Source organism: Chaetodon trifascialis, chromosome 6 (genome assembly GCF_039877785.1).
Source record: "Chaetodon trifascialis isolate fChaTrf1 chromosome 6, fChaTrf1.hap1, whole genome shotgun sequence".
Classification (NCBI taxonomy): domain Eukaryota; kingdom Metazoa; phylum Chordata; class Actinopteri; order Chaetodontiformes; family Chaetodontidae; genus Chaetodon; species Chaetodon trifascialis.
In genome coordinates this window covers 6,346,796-6,363,143 of record NC_092061.1, presented here as the reverse complement: position 1 = coordinate 6,363,143, position 16,348 = coordinate 6,346,796, and the positions used below count along the sequence as shown (strand labels likewise).

The following is a 16,348-nucleotide window of genomic DNA, read 5'->3' as shown; positions in this document are numbered from 1 at the left end:
GGTATCATGAAGCCCTTTGCCATTGGTCCATGAAGCTGTCAATCAGATCGTATCCTTCCTCAGGAGCTAAGATAACAAGCAGAGCGATATTCATAACGAAAGTGGTGATGTTTCGGAGGCGAGTGAGACCGCTGTGAACTGTTTGACTAATCACTACGGACGTGTGACAGTTTTTTAGTTAATTTTAGACCTTTATCGAAATCACCCATGTCGCTGCTGAGCTGTATAGACTTTAACGTTTTGAATGAATCAATCTCGTTGTCATTCAGGACCATATGTTGAGAAAAGCCAGCGGAGGAAAAAAAGAAACGATAGTTTCGGAGGGTGTCTGGACCGGGAGGACTCACAGCTGTAGTGCCAAGAGGAATATACACACGCAAAGTGACATCGCTTACAACAGCGGATAATCTGGCCGAGGATCACCTTCTCAATCTCCTGGCGTCGATAGGAAGATAAATTAGTTGGTTTGGTGCGGAGATAACGCCTGACCACGGCGACGTTGGCCAATTCTGTCACCCTCAAAATAGAAAGAACAACAAACCAGCGTCCAGCCGCCGTCCAGGTAAAGATCACGTCTCCTCTCTGTGTGAATCAGGACCACACGCACATTTGCATGTCTAGTGTTGCTGACTAACCGGCCCATCGCACCTGGCATTAAAGTGTGGATATTAAACCTCCACAAACCATCCCACATATGCCTCCACCACCATTTTACAGTAAATCGCTGCAGGGCTCCATTCTGTCTCCGTGACTGGAGATTAGGGACTATTTTGGGGAATATGGGAAGCAAATAGCCTCCACTGTGTATTTTGCTGCTGCTTCCTCCTTTTGGATGCCACAGCATCCTGCAAAGGCATCATTCATAGATTACAAGTGGCTATAAGAAGTGTTCGCCCTGGATCATCTCTAGCTCTGCTAGGTCTTTAAATAAGTGGCCTACAGGTAGTGAAGTTGAACTGAAGTCACCTGGGTGTAATCAAGAAGGGATTTGCAGCTTTAATACAGGTATATCTGGAAGGTGTAACAACTGGGTGGCAACTTTTCTTGTAAAACTACTACGGATGAAGACAAAAGATCATTTCAAACAAATCCATTACAAGGAAGTTGAAAATACTAATCAGGGGAACGATGCACAAGGCGGTGAATATCGCTCAAACTAAAGTATATGGACAGGTGCAAATGAGCAGCAGCAAATCTGCTAAAGGCAGTTTAGAAAATTGAGTATGAAGAAGAGTACCGGCGAGAAAGGCCACCGAGAGGCCCATTGAAAACTGGGAGCTTATGGGTCAGATGGGAGACAGGCGATATTTGAGGTCTGTGTGCTTCATCATTCATAATTTTATAGGAGGAAGCTGCATCCCAGCAGCATCAAACAGCATTATGCTGCAGGGATGCTGCTCTAACCAGGACCTGCTTGGCTGTAATAACAGCGTGTGATTTCTTATTTCTCCCACCTTAACTGGAAATACAATCCACAACTCACTGTCATAACCAGCCAGTGGCCTGCTTCATCTATTCAGGAGGCCACATGTGGAGTCAAATTACAAAGCCCCCCATCTCCGGTGCTGGCCACTGCTGTTGAAAAGCACCTGGAATATCTAAAAGGAGCCTTAGGCGGGGTGCAGGGTGAAACCAGAAAGCCTTTTAGGTTAGTACTGTCCGAGTGGTTGTGGAGATGATCAAGGTCAGGCCTGGTTGTGGCATCAGCCTGGCTTTAGCCTTCAGTCCTGGAAACCCCCTGCTTTTTCCACACAAAGATACGTCTTTATATTCTTGGAGAAAACATCATTCAGCGATGTTTCAGCTGTGATCAGTCAGACGCGCTGGCAAATTAGTGCTTCAGTTCCTTGGGAGAGCCCAGATGCTCTTGTTTGCTGAGGTTATATCTGTTTTTTCCTCATTCTTGCATCTCAAAGGCAGTTCTTATGTTTAATCTACTGTTCAGATGTATTTGTTTCTATTTTAACCATCCTCCTTGTCCCTGTCACAGTGTTTTGAGAATGAACCACTTATCCCTCAGCGAGCTATGTTGCCTGTTCTGCTGTCCGCCGTGCCCCAGCAAGATCGCCTCTAAGCTGGCCTTCCTGCCCCCAGAGCCCACCTACAGCCTGATGTGCGATGAGAGTGGCAGCCGATGGACGCTGCACCTGTCCGAGCGCGCCGACTGGCAGTACTCGTCCCGTGAGAAGGACGCCATCGAGTGCTTCATGACGCGCACCTCGCGAGGAAACCGCATCGCCTGCATGTTTGTCCGCTGCTCACCCAGCGCCAGATACACACTATTATTCTCCCATGGAAACGCAGTGGACTTGGGCCAGATGAGCAGCTTCTACATTGGCCTGGGTTCACGCATCAACTGCAACGTCTTCTCCTATGACTACTCGGGTTACGGGGCCAGTTCTGGGAAACCCTCAGAGAAGAACCTGTACGCTGACGTGGACGCTGCCTGGCAGGCACTCCGGTCACGGTAAGGAGAAATGATGATGGATGAATGGAGGATGGGAGAATCTGCACAGAGATGTCAGCAGAGCCTAAAGGGAAAGGATGCAGTAATTGCTTCCTAGTGATCAATGCGTCGATATTAGACTCATTGAATTGCACACAGATCATAAACTGAATCCTGGTTGCAAAATAAAACGTAAATGGAAAAGTCAAGGCTTGACAAACACTCAGAGAATGAGAGTGAACCAAATTCCCACACCTGAAACTCGCTTCCAGTAAATGGTGTTACAGCCCAGATCACAAGTGGAACAGGAAGTAACATAACACAGGTGCAAACTTAAGCAAAAAAAAACTAGATTAAGATGTTATCTGTGTACACAGTGAGGACAGTGATGTAATATGTAGTTACAGATGTGGTTAATCGCAGCTCTATTCTGTCCTTCTCATTGACAGCTTCGCATTGATAGAGAGAGATAATGTCGTGAATGAGAACAATGGCAGCCGTCCTTGGCTTTCTTACGCTGTGACTGTCGTGCGGTGGGGAAGTCGAGCAAAGTAAATGGAGGCTATTGAAATAAAATCTGAAGAAAGCGGGCCGATGTTTGCAGATTGATAGGGAAACTCACAGAGACATGAAGGCATAACAAAGAGAGCTGAAGATGTGATGAGTCCTCAGAAGGAGCTGGGTGGAGGGATGGTTGGATTGGGCCTGATAAAATCATGGGTGGAGATGAAGAGGAGTGGTTCAGTACAGATGACATGATGTTCTTGTAGGCGATAATAAGGAGCATGTTTTCTATGATTATGCTGGCCAGCCACGTGTAGGTGTGAGTGGGTGCTCTGCTGCATCTTTTTGCTCTGCAGGCTATGAATAGACTGATATTTATTGGCCGATATTCGACCTCGGCTGATTCGCAGTCTGTATCAGTGCTTCTCCAGCTGATAAAAATGTACTTATTCAGTGTTTCTTGGTGAGGCCGTCTGCTCTGATCTGTATCACGGCTTTGTAATGATAAGGAAACCCTTCTTATTTTTCCATTCTTATTCTCTTTTCACGGTGCGCAAACCTGAATAAACTTCTCAATTAAGTGGCAACAAAAAAAGACATTGCAGCAGATAAATATTACTCTCTTAGATTCTAAATTGCTGTCTGTCCAAAATCCCATATTGTCTATCGCTGCTTAGTGCAGCAGGGACTCCTCTCTCAGCTTCAGACCCTTCCCACATATGCAGCTGTTCTTTGTGAGCATTGTTCATCAGTCTGTCTGTTTAACTCCATGGCCTTCACTTCCTTCCAGCCACGTTTAACCCTCCCGTCATCTCCTTCTTTTGTCTTCTTTGCCTGGAGAGGAGCCACATTTCTTGCCTCTCTATTGGGGTCCCGCAGACATTCAGAACACAAACACATGAAGCTTTTAGTCAAGTAATCAGTTTGTCTTTGGGTTTTGGCGTGTTGATTGGACATAGTACGCAATTTGAAGATGGCAATTCAGGTTTTGAGAAATTGTGAAGACATTTTTAACACTTTTCTGACATTTTATAGAGAATTAATGGATTTAATGGAGGAAATGAATCGCTAATGAAGTAACTGTTAGTTGCAGCCCTGTACACATACACACAAGACAGATGTTCCCTCTCTGCATGCAAGCTAGAAAGCACACAGTCCGGTGCCTCCTCTTACAGAGAGCAGGATGTGGAGGTGGACTGTGTGTGTGACGATGATGTGTCCATCATATTTTTGCCTTTTTGTTTATGTGGATGAGGGGGAAATAGAAGTTCATGCAGCAGGCCTGGTTCTTTTTGGTATGCTTCCTGCTGGAAGACAAACAAATGACTGAGAGAGGAGATGGGGGGACGCTGGCTCAGGAAAACAAAAAGGGGGTCGTGTAAATGAAGCATGAGAGAAAAACTAGGCTTCCAGTGTGGAGTGCTGGTCCCATGTCAGTGCTGATGTGGGTGTACTTTCTGTTGGCACTGCAGAGATTTGAAGGTGCTGATGGAGAACACTGGTTGGGTCACTGACCTCAAAAAGTTTACATTTTGCACCATCCACCAGTTGACAGAATACAGCAAGCGCTTCTCTGTAAATAAGGGACTTTAAATAAGGAAGCTGACAAGTTAAACAGGAAACTCTTGATCATAAAGGTTCTGCATACAGGAAATAGGCCACTGCTGAGAAGAAGAACCTGCTTTTCTGGTGGCCACACATTTTGTTGGTGTGTTTATGTAATGTTGAAACCTGCCTGTCACTTGTGTTTTAAAGTTTCATTTCTTTTTACCAAAGCCTTCATCACAACGTTGGATGTGATCAAAAAGAGAGAAAAGCAGCTTTATGAAGGTCTTCTGAAACCCGTTCTTGCTTCTTTCTTTCTGTACGCGGCACCAGGCGACTTGAGAGAAAAAGAGCACTCTCTGGTCCTGCTCCTTGTGTTTTTTTCCCCCCATTTTATTCTTATTTTCCAGCTCATTTACGCATTTGTGACCTGTGCAGAAATTAGCTTCAAGATTTCAGTTAATCTGATGGAGGCAGATGCTCCAAACATCAAATACAAAGCCCCGTATCGAATTACAATGTGGGACAGGTGGCCGTAACTGCACTTCTTGGCATAAATGCAAAACCCATTGGCTACTCCTTTTGTATATAGGCTCAGTTATGTATTTGAGATAAATATTTGCATGGTGTAACTTATTACTGCTGCACCCAGGCTCTGTTTTTTTTTGTCTGTGGAGATCCATTGTTGATGTTCAAATCCCAGTGCATCCTGCACATGTGACCCCAGTTGGCAAGTATTCCCTGAAAGTCTGAATAAGCTAAATTTGTCCTTGAATAACAGCACTGAGGTCATAGTCCACGTCCTCAGTGGCACCAGCTAATTTGCTTAGGTGGACTGAACTTTTATACCTTGATCAGATGAGGTGGCAACGTGTCTGCGAGTGTTACTGGAGGCACCGTGTACTCGCTTTGACATGCTAACACGATGTTAATCATGTTTGTTGATCATACAGAATCTCAGACATGTATCACAGCTTTGTAGGTTAATCAGGGAAGAAGCCTCTTCACAATCATTGGCCAACAGGAAGAGTGACGTAACCTGATATTCAAGAAGCCTCAACTTGCACGCCCTGTCGTCCCGCAGCGCAGTTAGACAGACTTCCTTCTTTTCATGACTGTTGGCTTGTTCTATCTTGGCAGAGCTTTGTTATGCAACCACACAGCTGTAATTAAGCTGTCTGTCACTTTTGATAATGCACAGACTCAGACAGTCATTATGTACGAAACAGGCCATGGTTTAGGAACAGGTCATGAGATACTGAGGAAATCTTAAGTCTTAGAGTTTAGAGTCAGTTTCTTTGTGATGGGGGTGAAGTGTGTGAATGTTATGTACTGTGGGCCTCAGAGAACAGCTGCAGGACATTGAGTTAGATTCATTTTTAGTTTGTTTTCTCATCCATGTCAAAAGGCAAAACAGACGTTAAAGTTCACTGTCACGTTTATAGAATATGTGATATTTGAATAGCACAGCATCGTAACAGCTGTGCTGCCCTGTTTTGTCATTGCCGCAAGACTAATAAAGTGTCAGCGAGGCCAAATCATCGAATATTCTAACACTCTCAAATGTCAAATCATCAGTCTGAATGCTAGCAAGAGAGTTTAAAACAAAAAAAGTCCGAATGATCCTCCTCTTTTGGACGTGTTGGAAACAATGCAGCATCACTTTTAATGCAAAGATGAGAGTAATGCGTAACGTTAGAATATACCTTTTAAACAAACCCATACTCTTAATGACGAGTACAACATGGACCCTGTCCTCTCATGCATCGTTGTCCAGTTCATTTTTATGCAGACGATACTGTTTTGTACTGTGCTGCCGATTCTGTTCAGCCACGAGAAACAGCAGCTCTCCTCTGATGCTTTGTTTTCTCCGACATAGACTGCAGTAATCTGCATTTCTCTGCTGTGAATAGTTTAAATATTGAAAGGGTTACAGAACAAGAGCATCCCGGCATCTAGCTTGATGACATCAGGAACCTTGTTGGCAAATTGTGATTGATAAGATTGTGTTTTTCTAAGAAATAAAACCAGCTTTCCTTTGGTTTGCAGGAAGAGGATTGTTGAATTGACTTTGCTGTCAGCTCTGGCCTGTGGGGATATGAGTTACAGACGCGCTGCTGCATCCACACTGAGGCCTCTAGACTCTGTTTACCGCTCTGCTCTGAGGTTTATTCCTGCAGTCGTCACCACTGTATCCTCTGTGATAATCATTGGTGTCTGTAGGTCTATGACGCCCTGGTCGGAAAATTACCATCATACATTACATCGATGTTACAGTGGAACCCATTTTTAACTCGCTGCAGCGCCTGGCTGGTTCTTCAGGTACTTCATGCCAGGACTGAGAGGAACGGGTGTGTATAGCACTCTCTCTTGTAATGTATTCTTATACCTCTTAGGCACATAACTGTCCATTACCTGTTTTAGCTGAATTTGTTTGCTGGTTGTATTTTCCGCGATGTAGTCTCATCAATATAAATGAGCCTTTATTATTTCCCCTGAGAAATGAGTAAATAAAGTTTGAATTGGACTGACAGAGTGTCACAAAGACCTCCTGCTCTGCATGTTTTGTAACCAAAGCATCGACAGTGTAAATATGACCAGAAGTGAGTCCTCAGGTCCATTTTGCATGCTTTTTTTTGGCTTAACCAAATGACTCACATCAATGTAAAATTTGTGGTTTGGATACCTCTCAACAATCTCCTTTATTGCCATGTTGGTGTCCCTCTTTCTGTCTGTGAGAGCTCTGCTGCTCTTCAGTTACACTATATATTATGTTAATGCCTCCTCCGTCAGGATTGTCAACACTCACTGTTTACGTCGCCGTGCATCGTGATACTCTGCTTAAGGCCTCCAAACCTCCGGCTGTGTGTCAGCTCTGCAGACGCTTCAGTTTCACATGAATCCCGCACTGCAAAGACAATGAAATCATGGCGGTTTTTAAGGATCCTTCACAGCCATTCAGGGCTAATTGCCCGCTTATCGCTGGAATTAATGTGGGACGTCAGATCTCATTCATGGGCACTAAATTACAAGTTAAGAGAGATTTATGAGCAGAAAACATGACGGAGATATCATGCATCGTTTCATAGTACTTATGGCCTTGCATGTTTCTCTGCCTTTGTGTGCACACAGTCTCTTAGTGTGGAGTCTTCAAAACTGAGTGTAAATGAGGCCCCTAGTTTCATATTATCTGCCTTTTTGACTCTGCTGTCTGATGGTTTGAGGTTTGTGCCAGATTCATAATTGACTGTCTGTGCGACAGAGAGAGGGGGTATGACGGAGCCTTTTGACCCCGCTGAACATGAATCAACTAGATTGTGTTTATCACATCAAAAGGCCTCTCTGCACGGCCTCGCATTAGTCGGCTGCATACATCCCTCGTGCACGTCTCTCATGTCAGATCAGACGCTCAAGCCGAAGAAGACAGCGGCCCTCGAGTCTCTTCGGCTTTCTCTGCTTGTTGCGCTGCGTCAGTGTCTCTTTCTTTTTCTGTTTATTTGACATTTTGAACACACCAGATCCCTCTCTGCCCACGATTCAGCAGTCAGCAAATTCAGCCCTCTCTTGAGCGTCGGCGCCTTCGTGTAGGCCGCGTTCACTTTACTCCGCAGTCACGTGACAGAGGGCGGCCACCTGTCGCTTCGCTGACGGGCTAACCACCAATCTGCTGTGCTGCTCCTGTGTTCTTTTGTACAGCCGCCGCGGATGAGGCACTCCTTCACCTGAGCAGGCATGAGTCAGCGGGTTGGCACGCTCAACACGGCCTCCATTATCACACTAATGGAGGAATGTGTCAGATGTGCCATTCGTTGTGCCACGTTAGAATAAATCGTGCATGAGAGAAACGTGGGATCTGTTGAGTAAAGAGTGACCAAGTGCTACAGAATGACACCATTTCATTTCCTTTTCCCTCTGAGGTGGAGGCGGGCCAGCAGTCAATCTTGCTAGTCTAATATTGAGCCGTAGCCTAGCAACTGATTTCCAATGAGCTTTCAGACCGAGGTCTTCCCACACTACGTCCAGTGAAGACAAACAGGAAAAACTCAACTTCCTGGTCCGTCATCTTATATTGATCAGAACACCATCCGTCTTAGCGGCGAGGAGTTGTCACAAACATGGACATAGAGAGGCAACCAGCAGTGTCCGTGAAGTGTTTACTTATCTTAACTTGAAAGATCAGTGGCGGTTAGGCTGATGGGGCCTGTAGACAAAGGCTGCTGTGTCTGTTAAGTCAGGTGGGTGGAGTGCGATCGCTCACCTGACTGCCGTTACCACAGAGCAGCAGGACCAGCGATTAGTGAGGGTACTTGTTAATTACATACTTATTACCCTCATATTTTAATCCCTAATTCACTCTGACTGAGTTTTTTTAAATGTGTGAGCCACAAATGGAGTCAGCATCTGTTTTTTTCTAAGACAAATCTGAATAAGCAAGTACACAATAGAAGCAAATCAGGGAAAAGGTGCGAAATGTAATAACAGATCAGTGGAGCGCGTCAGTGAAGGATCCCCCTGCTGCAGTGCAGATGGTACACTAATCTGTTAAAAATGCCTGTACATATGTTCAGGATATCCTAAAATATCTATTAGTCATAGCGACTGCTATGGGAGGGGAATATTTTTGGTCTTCAGGGAGCGAGAGGTGGGCAGCCAAGAGGGAGTGAGAGACAGAAGAGGGGAACAGGGAGGATGTGATGCATAATAGATTGGATTTGTGTCAGAAGGCTAAATTGATGAAGGTCTGGGGGAGGGGTGTAACCATGGAGCGAGGCTGGCTATGGCTTGCCGAGGTCTATTCAAGCTGAAATGCAATGGAGTAAATTGTAGGCTAGTGTTGTGCCGGTCCAGTGGGGGGCGGGTGGCATCTCAGCCTGTCACAGTGGCGTTTTAACCCGAGTGCAGCTGCAGATCTGCGCCGTGATCGCCATCCTCTTTGCACAGCCTTCCCTGAATGTGTGAGCAAAAGCCACAGCAGTCCGTCTCACAGTGCCAAGATAGCGGCGTGGGTCAGTGGTTGGAGCGACCTTGTTGTAAAGGGAAGGTCACAGGTTCAAGCCTTTGCGTTATTCATTATGTTTTCATGAACAAAATCACTCCTACTTTCACAGCGTCGGCGTGAAGGTAAAATCAAAGCACGGCGAGCCGGATCTGGGGAGCGCCTTGCTGTTTTCCTTTCACCCGGTGACTAAGCTGTCAGATGGTTTAGATCTACCCTCTGTGTATTGACGACGCATACGCTTTGCATTGTTTTGACACGCATGTGGTGAAGGTTTATGCGTCTTAGGCTTGGTCAGCCTTTAGTGGTCTGATACGGCGAAGAACGCTGACTAGCTACGCATGAACAGCGTGAGATAAGGATAAGTAAATTGCAGTAACACTGATAAAACTGCTCGTCACAGTAAACAAATACCAGGCTGTTGTGACAGCACGACACACCTACAGGCCTGGCTGTTCACCGCTCCGCAATGTGACGGAGGTCTAATTAAACCCTCATTCAGAACTTCTTATGGTCAGACGCTGCCTGTGAGCCGTTATTAGCCAGACAAGTAAGCGACCAGACGTCCCCTTTGTGCCAAGCCGTTTTCTTTCACCTCTCCTGGGAGGAGTTAATATTAGATATCCATTCCGAAATCAACAGCGTGGCAGTCATCTCGCAGATTGCTTGACGTGCTCTGTTGCTTGTCTGTCAAGAGCGATGAACTGTGTCCTGAAAGAAGACAGAGGAGTGGGTTTGGCTGAGAGTACCTTCCCCTGGAGCTCAGTTATTATCTGCTGTCTCACATGTCATCGTCTGTTAGCCGAGCCTAAGCCCTGCAAGGACAAGCTTACTTTAATAAATATGGCTTTGACAAAAAGGGTCAATTATGACTTTTTTCTTTCTGTTATTGTTTTTGTCAAACTTACACTGAAGCTGGTGTAAGAAGGACTCTCGCTTGTTCCTCATCATTGGGAGTGTAGGCCGTCATTGGGCCTCCGGCAAACTCTCAGTGATGACTCTTTGTTTTAAACATCAGAACTTTTGAAGCTTTAAAAGTTGGATTTTGATGACAAATCATTTGGATTGCACTGAGCACCTCAGAAAGGCGTCAGTTCTGATACAGTTCATAAAGAGACTTCATCCTCCTCCTCCTCACTATCCTTCAGCTCCCTTAAACAGCTAAATGATGTTGTGTAGTTAAGATAAGATTTCAGTGCGTGAATTGTGTGTATCATGGTCAGCCAACCTTGAGAGTTAATGGCGCTGTTAGCACCACAGCGCCCGTGCCGTGCCAGTATGTTCACCCCTATTTATACTCCACAGTTCCTGCATTGCTGCTCATGACTGTCTGCAAACTGGACTGTGTCTGTCTGCATGTTTCCATGTGCTGCCTGAGGTGGATGAGCCTGCACTTAAGTCCACTGACCCTTTCAGAGCAGCCGGACGACATTAATGCAGACTGTGTCTTTGCAAAGGTTGTCTGAGACTTGTGTCTGTGCAGCTCCTAATTATGATAATCCATCAGAGCGGGGTAGAGTGGTGTCAGACGCTGCTGTCCACGTATTGTTGGTCGCTGTGTATTATAGGAGCGCAGTGGCAGAGGCTGCAGTGTTAAGCCTGTAATGTTGGTGCTCCCAATTTTCATAATAGAGTAGAGCAGAGATTGTGTCAGGCTGGTTGTGGCTGGTTACTCTGCACTCTCCAGCAGTGCAGCAGCACAGACAGCGATGCAGTGTTCTCACACTCGGCTTCAGGTTGTCAGCTGACTGCCTGCCTGCTCGAGTGGGTCACGTTCTCCATAATCAGCTGTGGAATGTCTTCTCTTCCACCCCCCCACCCCCACCCCCGTCCCTCTCCCAGTTTCTCCCTCAGCCTCCATCCGGTATCACTGTCTCTTTTGCTCCCTTTCTGCCCGCTTCGCCCTCGTTCTCCCTCCTCCCGTCTGAATCACGAGACCACAGCGGCGGTCCTCTCTGTTCGGCTGCTTTGAAAAGCCACTCGACCCTGGCTGTTTCCCATCTTTGTGTGCTTGTTTTAGGAGACGGTGTAATCACTGACTCACTGTGGCGTGACGTTTCAGCCGATAATAGAGCGTGAGTAAGTCTCAGTTAGCACACAGGTGTTTGCTTATGGAGCAGCGTGTGGGGGACATACGAGGGGAGGCTAATGTGGCCGTCCAAGTGTATTTATTACGTGATGCGTAAAAAGCAGACCGTAGGCAGAGAACTGCGATGGTGAAGTTGCACTATGAAAAGCACTTTAATCAACGGAAAGTCTCAGTAGAAAATGCAAATGTTGTATTTTGGAATCCACTGTGTCGCCAGCCGAGCTGCTTTTTGTAATTAACAAAAGGCCGAACTGGACGCCTGCCAGAGTCTGCTAGAGTACACAAAGTATACTCGAATACGTCTGGCTGCTAGCAGTGTAAATATCCTCTTCATCATCAGCAAAATACTCAGATATTCTGTGTCCTTCTCGCAGGTATGGCATCCGGCCAGAGAATGTGATCGTGTACGGCCAGAGCATTGGCACCGTGCCCTCCGTGGACCTGGCTTCTCGCTACGAGAGCGCTGCCGTCATCCTCCACTCGCCGCTCACGTCTGGCATGAGGGTGGCCTTCCCCGACACCAAGAAGACCTACTGCTTTGACGCCTTCCCAAAGTGAGCGCGCTGTATGGACAGATGGCATGTGCGAAAGCCAAGCTAAATGCATCACAAACATCCACAGAGCGGCCTCCCAGCACAGACCGTCAAATAACAAGAGCACACATGCTTTTAGGCGCAGCATTGTATGAATCAGGAAAACACACACGCACCAAAGCTTGCAAACACAGACTTATAAATTTAGATGTATCAAATCAAATCAGGATGTGTTTCTCCTCTAAATGAGTCACAGTGATTAGATGTGCTCAGTAGCTCCCTCTGGTGGTCAGCTGGCAGAGGAGCTCTGCTCTGTTTATCTGAATTTTTAAATCATGTTTGCTGGCATGTGTGTATTTTTCATCCCCACCTCACTCTCTGTCTTCTTCTTCTCCCAAAGCATCGATAAGATTTCGAAGGTCACGTCACCGGTGCTGGTGATCCACGGCACGGAGGACGAGGTCATCGACTTCTCCCACGGCCTGGCGCTGTACGAACGCTGTCAGCGCCCCGTGGAGCCGCTGTGGGTGGAGGGGGCTGGACACAATGACGTGGAGCTGTACGGACAATACCTGGAGAGACTCAAGCAGTTTGTTGCACATGAGCTGGTCAACTTGTAGAGGAGCTGGAAAAAAGGGAGGAGAGGGAAGGAGAGAAGGCAGCAGGAGAGGTGGGATGATGGAGGAAGGGGTGCAGCAGCTTTTTTTTCTTTCTTTTGCGTGAAGTGATGCAGGTAGAAGTGATGCTTGTCTGTTTAGCTCCCGAAGTTTTGGTGGCAGTCTCCTCTCCTTGTCGAGCACCTCTCCCCCTTGGAGCTCCAGTTTGCTCGCGCCCGTCAGCGCCCGTCAGCGCCCGTCAGCGCCCGTCAGGGCCCGTCAGCGCCGTCCGATCCACATGCCACAGCTGTGAACTTACCCATGGTTTTGTTTTGCTTTTAGATTTTCTTTTTATCATGTTGAAAATTGCACATGGTGAAAGTGCGTGAATGGAAGCAGAAGCAGACATGTGCACAGACGACATGCTGAGTGCACATGCAGTTTACCGGGGTGTGTGTGTGTGTGTGTGTGTGTGTGTGTGTGTGTGTGTCACATTTTTGCTGCCTTTTCATACGGTCCACGGTTCCTAATGGAGACCTCTGGTCAGCTCTCGAGGCTTTTTATGTTCTGAGAAACAGCCTTGCTGCAAACTGGACCAGAAGGGGACCAGACTCTCTCTAATCCACCTGAACTCCGCCTGACGTCGAGGTCAGGTTTGGTCCCACGCACTGCAGTCACCATGAATTTCTGTTTTTGGATTACTGTTTATAATATTTTTTTATATTATACATGATATTTGCACGTATCAGCTGTCACTGAAGAACTGTCCAAGACAAACTGACATATTAGTTAGCTGTACCAGTGTTGCCAAATATTTAGTATAATATATTGCAGAGATTTAACCACAAAGAACGCAGTACTTTGTACTTCTAGACACTTCCCCAAAGCTCCGTTAGCTGTATTCAGTCTCCACTTCTCTGTTTAGTCTTAAAAAGGTACAATTTAATGTTACAGTTACAATATTATGATGCAAGACGGGGCTCAGACAGCAGCTCGTGTAGCCAGTTCAACGGCTGGGGCTGCGGATCATTGACCAATGGAGTGGGGGTCATTTCCTCACGTTTCCACCGCTCTTACCACGGAGCTTACCTCCAAGTGTTGTTGCTGTAAGATCAGTGTCACTACGCTGTAGTCTGTGAGCTCGGTGTGTTCAGACGCTGGTGGACAAATTTATCTGACCCCCCTCTTTGGAAGTTTTGGCCTTGATATCTATTATGAAGCCCAGTGCTGACAGTGTTTTTCTGTCTTTGGGTCTGAAGTTGAATAATGTATGTAGTTATTACAGATCAAATGTAACTGAGTCTGATCTTTCTAGATGTATCTTTTTTTATATATACATATGCTATAAATTTAAGTACTGTGACAGCAGATAACAGTCTGTGCTCTGAGTAAGACTTATGCCACTAATGCCAACCCGGACTGGACGTTGAACGCTATTAACACAGCTGATGTCGACTCATTTTCAGTTCAGGAAGTTGTTAAAAAATGAAAATGTTGTACTTTAAGTTATCGAGAAGCATTTACTTCAGTGCTTTTGAGCTGGACGACGACTCCGACCTTTGTTACTCAGTCAAAAACGCACACTGGGACAGTGGGTTATGTCAGCGTCAGTGGCTCAGCATGAAAGGCCTCCATCATGGACAGGATGTTTTGTTTTTGTCTTAACTTTACATCTGCACGGCAATTTTTAGACTCATTGTTGTCTGTTGATTTGCCCTTTAATGCTGAGTGAGGCGAAACTGAGCGTTAGCCCGCTGAAGACGCTGTCAGAGCCCTGAAAAGCAAATGTCAAAGTGCGACTGCATGCCACGAACGGCTAGTTTCTCTTATGTTTTTGGCCTGTATAACAAACACAGAAATGAGAAATCTCCATTTTCTTATGGGTATTTTTAATACCTGTATTACACTTGAGCCTGTGTTCACTAAAGGGGTCAAATGCATTCGTTAAGTGACAACTAACCAATAAGCCAATGGGTGCTACTGTAAACCTTCAGGTCCGATTACTTCGAGGTTGAGAGGAAGCAAAGACGGCCTGACGTTTGTCAGACTGACCAGGATCCAGATCAGGATTAGGTCATTGTTATGAAAACTACTTTTTTTTTTTTTCACAACTCATTTGTCTTACAAACAAGGTTATGCTTTCTTTCGTTTTCACTGTGTAAATAATATTTGTACTGGACATGTTGTCATTTTTTCTTTTACAAGCTTCTGTCATCATCCTTGAAATCGTACTTCTCTAACTCTTGATATGACAACTATTAGACCAAGGTAGGCCATCGTTTTGGCTTCGCAGATGACCTTTGTACTGGTCACTTTGACTAATGTCATCTCTGATTTGATTAGATTAATTTTGTACAGCATATTTCAATACGGAAGGAACTTATATGTAATAACAATATTAACATAGTAATTCTAACATGGATGAAGAAAATAAAATGGTATTTGAGAAGCAACCAGATTTGTGACTGTTTGATCTTGAGGGATTTTTTTTATTTTATGTTTGATGTATGTTCTGTGTTATAGGGATGTGTCACCTCATGCTGTGGAAACAAGCACCCGCATGCTCTTGCATGTGATAAAGACGGTACAGAGTATAATGAAGTCTTTTTCCGTAAGATATGGAGCCTTGCTCTTATTGTGAAGGGGTGAGTTCAAGTTCTCAGGACAACAGAGGCTTCTGTTATGGGAGGAGGTTTGATGTGGCTGCACCACAATAAAGCAAGTTGGAATTTACTGTCAACACACACAAGACATTTAGACTGCCATGTGTTTGGGATCTCTTGCTTTTGTCATGTGGACATCTTCAAATCTGTAAAATGTGGATTTCCATCTCTTTAAATTGAGGCTGTAACAGGAGAGTAAACATTATCAACCTGTTCAAATGATTGAAATACAACACAACAGCCCTGCATCACGTATTACCTTTGTGGTTCAGAAACAGGGTGTGTGTTCTGATTATACTGCACCGCATTTGTTCAGATAGTATAAAAGAGATGATCATATTCTGCACAGTGTGTTGTGTCCTGGCACGCAGTTTGGTACTTTCCCCAGGTCAAACTGAGAGATGGTATTTCAAAGGAGACTCCACTGAAAGGCAAATATGTCAACTTGATACTGCTCGGGGTCAAGAGGTCAACTTTGCTGCGTAGACTGGGCGACAGGAACAGAATATGGATGAGGAGATGAGTAGAAGATTAGAGGTTACGGGAAAAGATGTGGAGGAAATCCTACAGCGTGACTGCAATGAAAATGAGTTATGCTCTGTTTCTCTGACACAGCAATCTCTTTCTGTATTTGTGGCATCATCAGTATTTAATATTTTAGAATTCATCACTTGGAACATTAAGATAAATGTTGTGCTCTCTGTTTTGTCCACCTGTCTGCCTCTAACATTAGAGGGAGATAGAGTATTTTCTCTTTCATGCCAGCAGGCGGCAGTGTGGCGCAGGTTGAAGCCCCTCCCCTCGGGTCACGTAGCTCAAGTGGCTCTGCTGAACCGTTCAGGACGCTCGGAAACCCCGGTTTCCTTAAATCTTCATAAGGGCCTGTCCCACTTTCAAACGCCTCTGTACACGTACAGGTGTGCTCCTGCAGGAATATACTGATTCTGTCACAGTGTCTTTACACTTAACTGTTAAT

At 45.6% G+C, this 16,348-nt stretch overlaps 1 protein-coding gene across 1 annotated transcript; it reads left to right on the top strand.

Moving 5' to 3' along the window:
- The first annotated feature begins 44 nt into the window (after positions 1–44).
- On the top strand, positions 45–15,162 carry abhd17b (abhydrolase domain containing 17B, depalmitoylase). Its single transcript, XM_070965423.1, has 4 exons — positions 45–562; positions 1,991–2,467; positions 11,955–12,134; positions 12,514–15,162. The coding sequence occupies exons 2-4, from the start codon at positions 2,001–2,003 to the stop codon at positions 12,731–12,733; spliced, it is 867 nt and encodes a 288-aa protein (XP_070821524.1). The 5' UTR covers positions 45–562; positions 1,991–2,000; the 3' UTR covers positions 12,734–15,162.
- Positions 15,163–16,348: the final 1,186 nt, after the last annotated feature.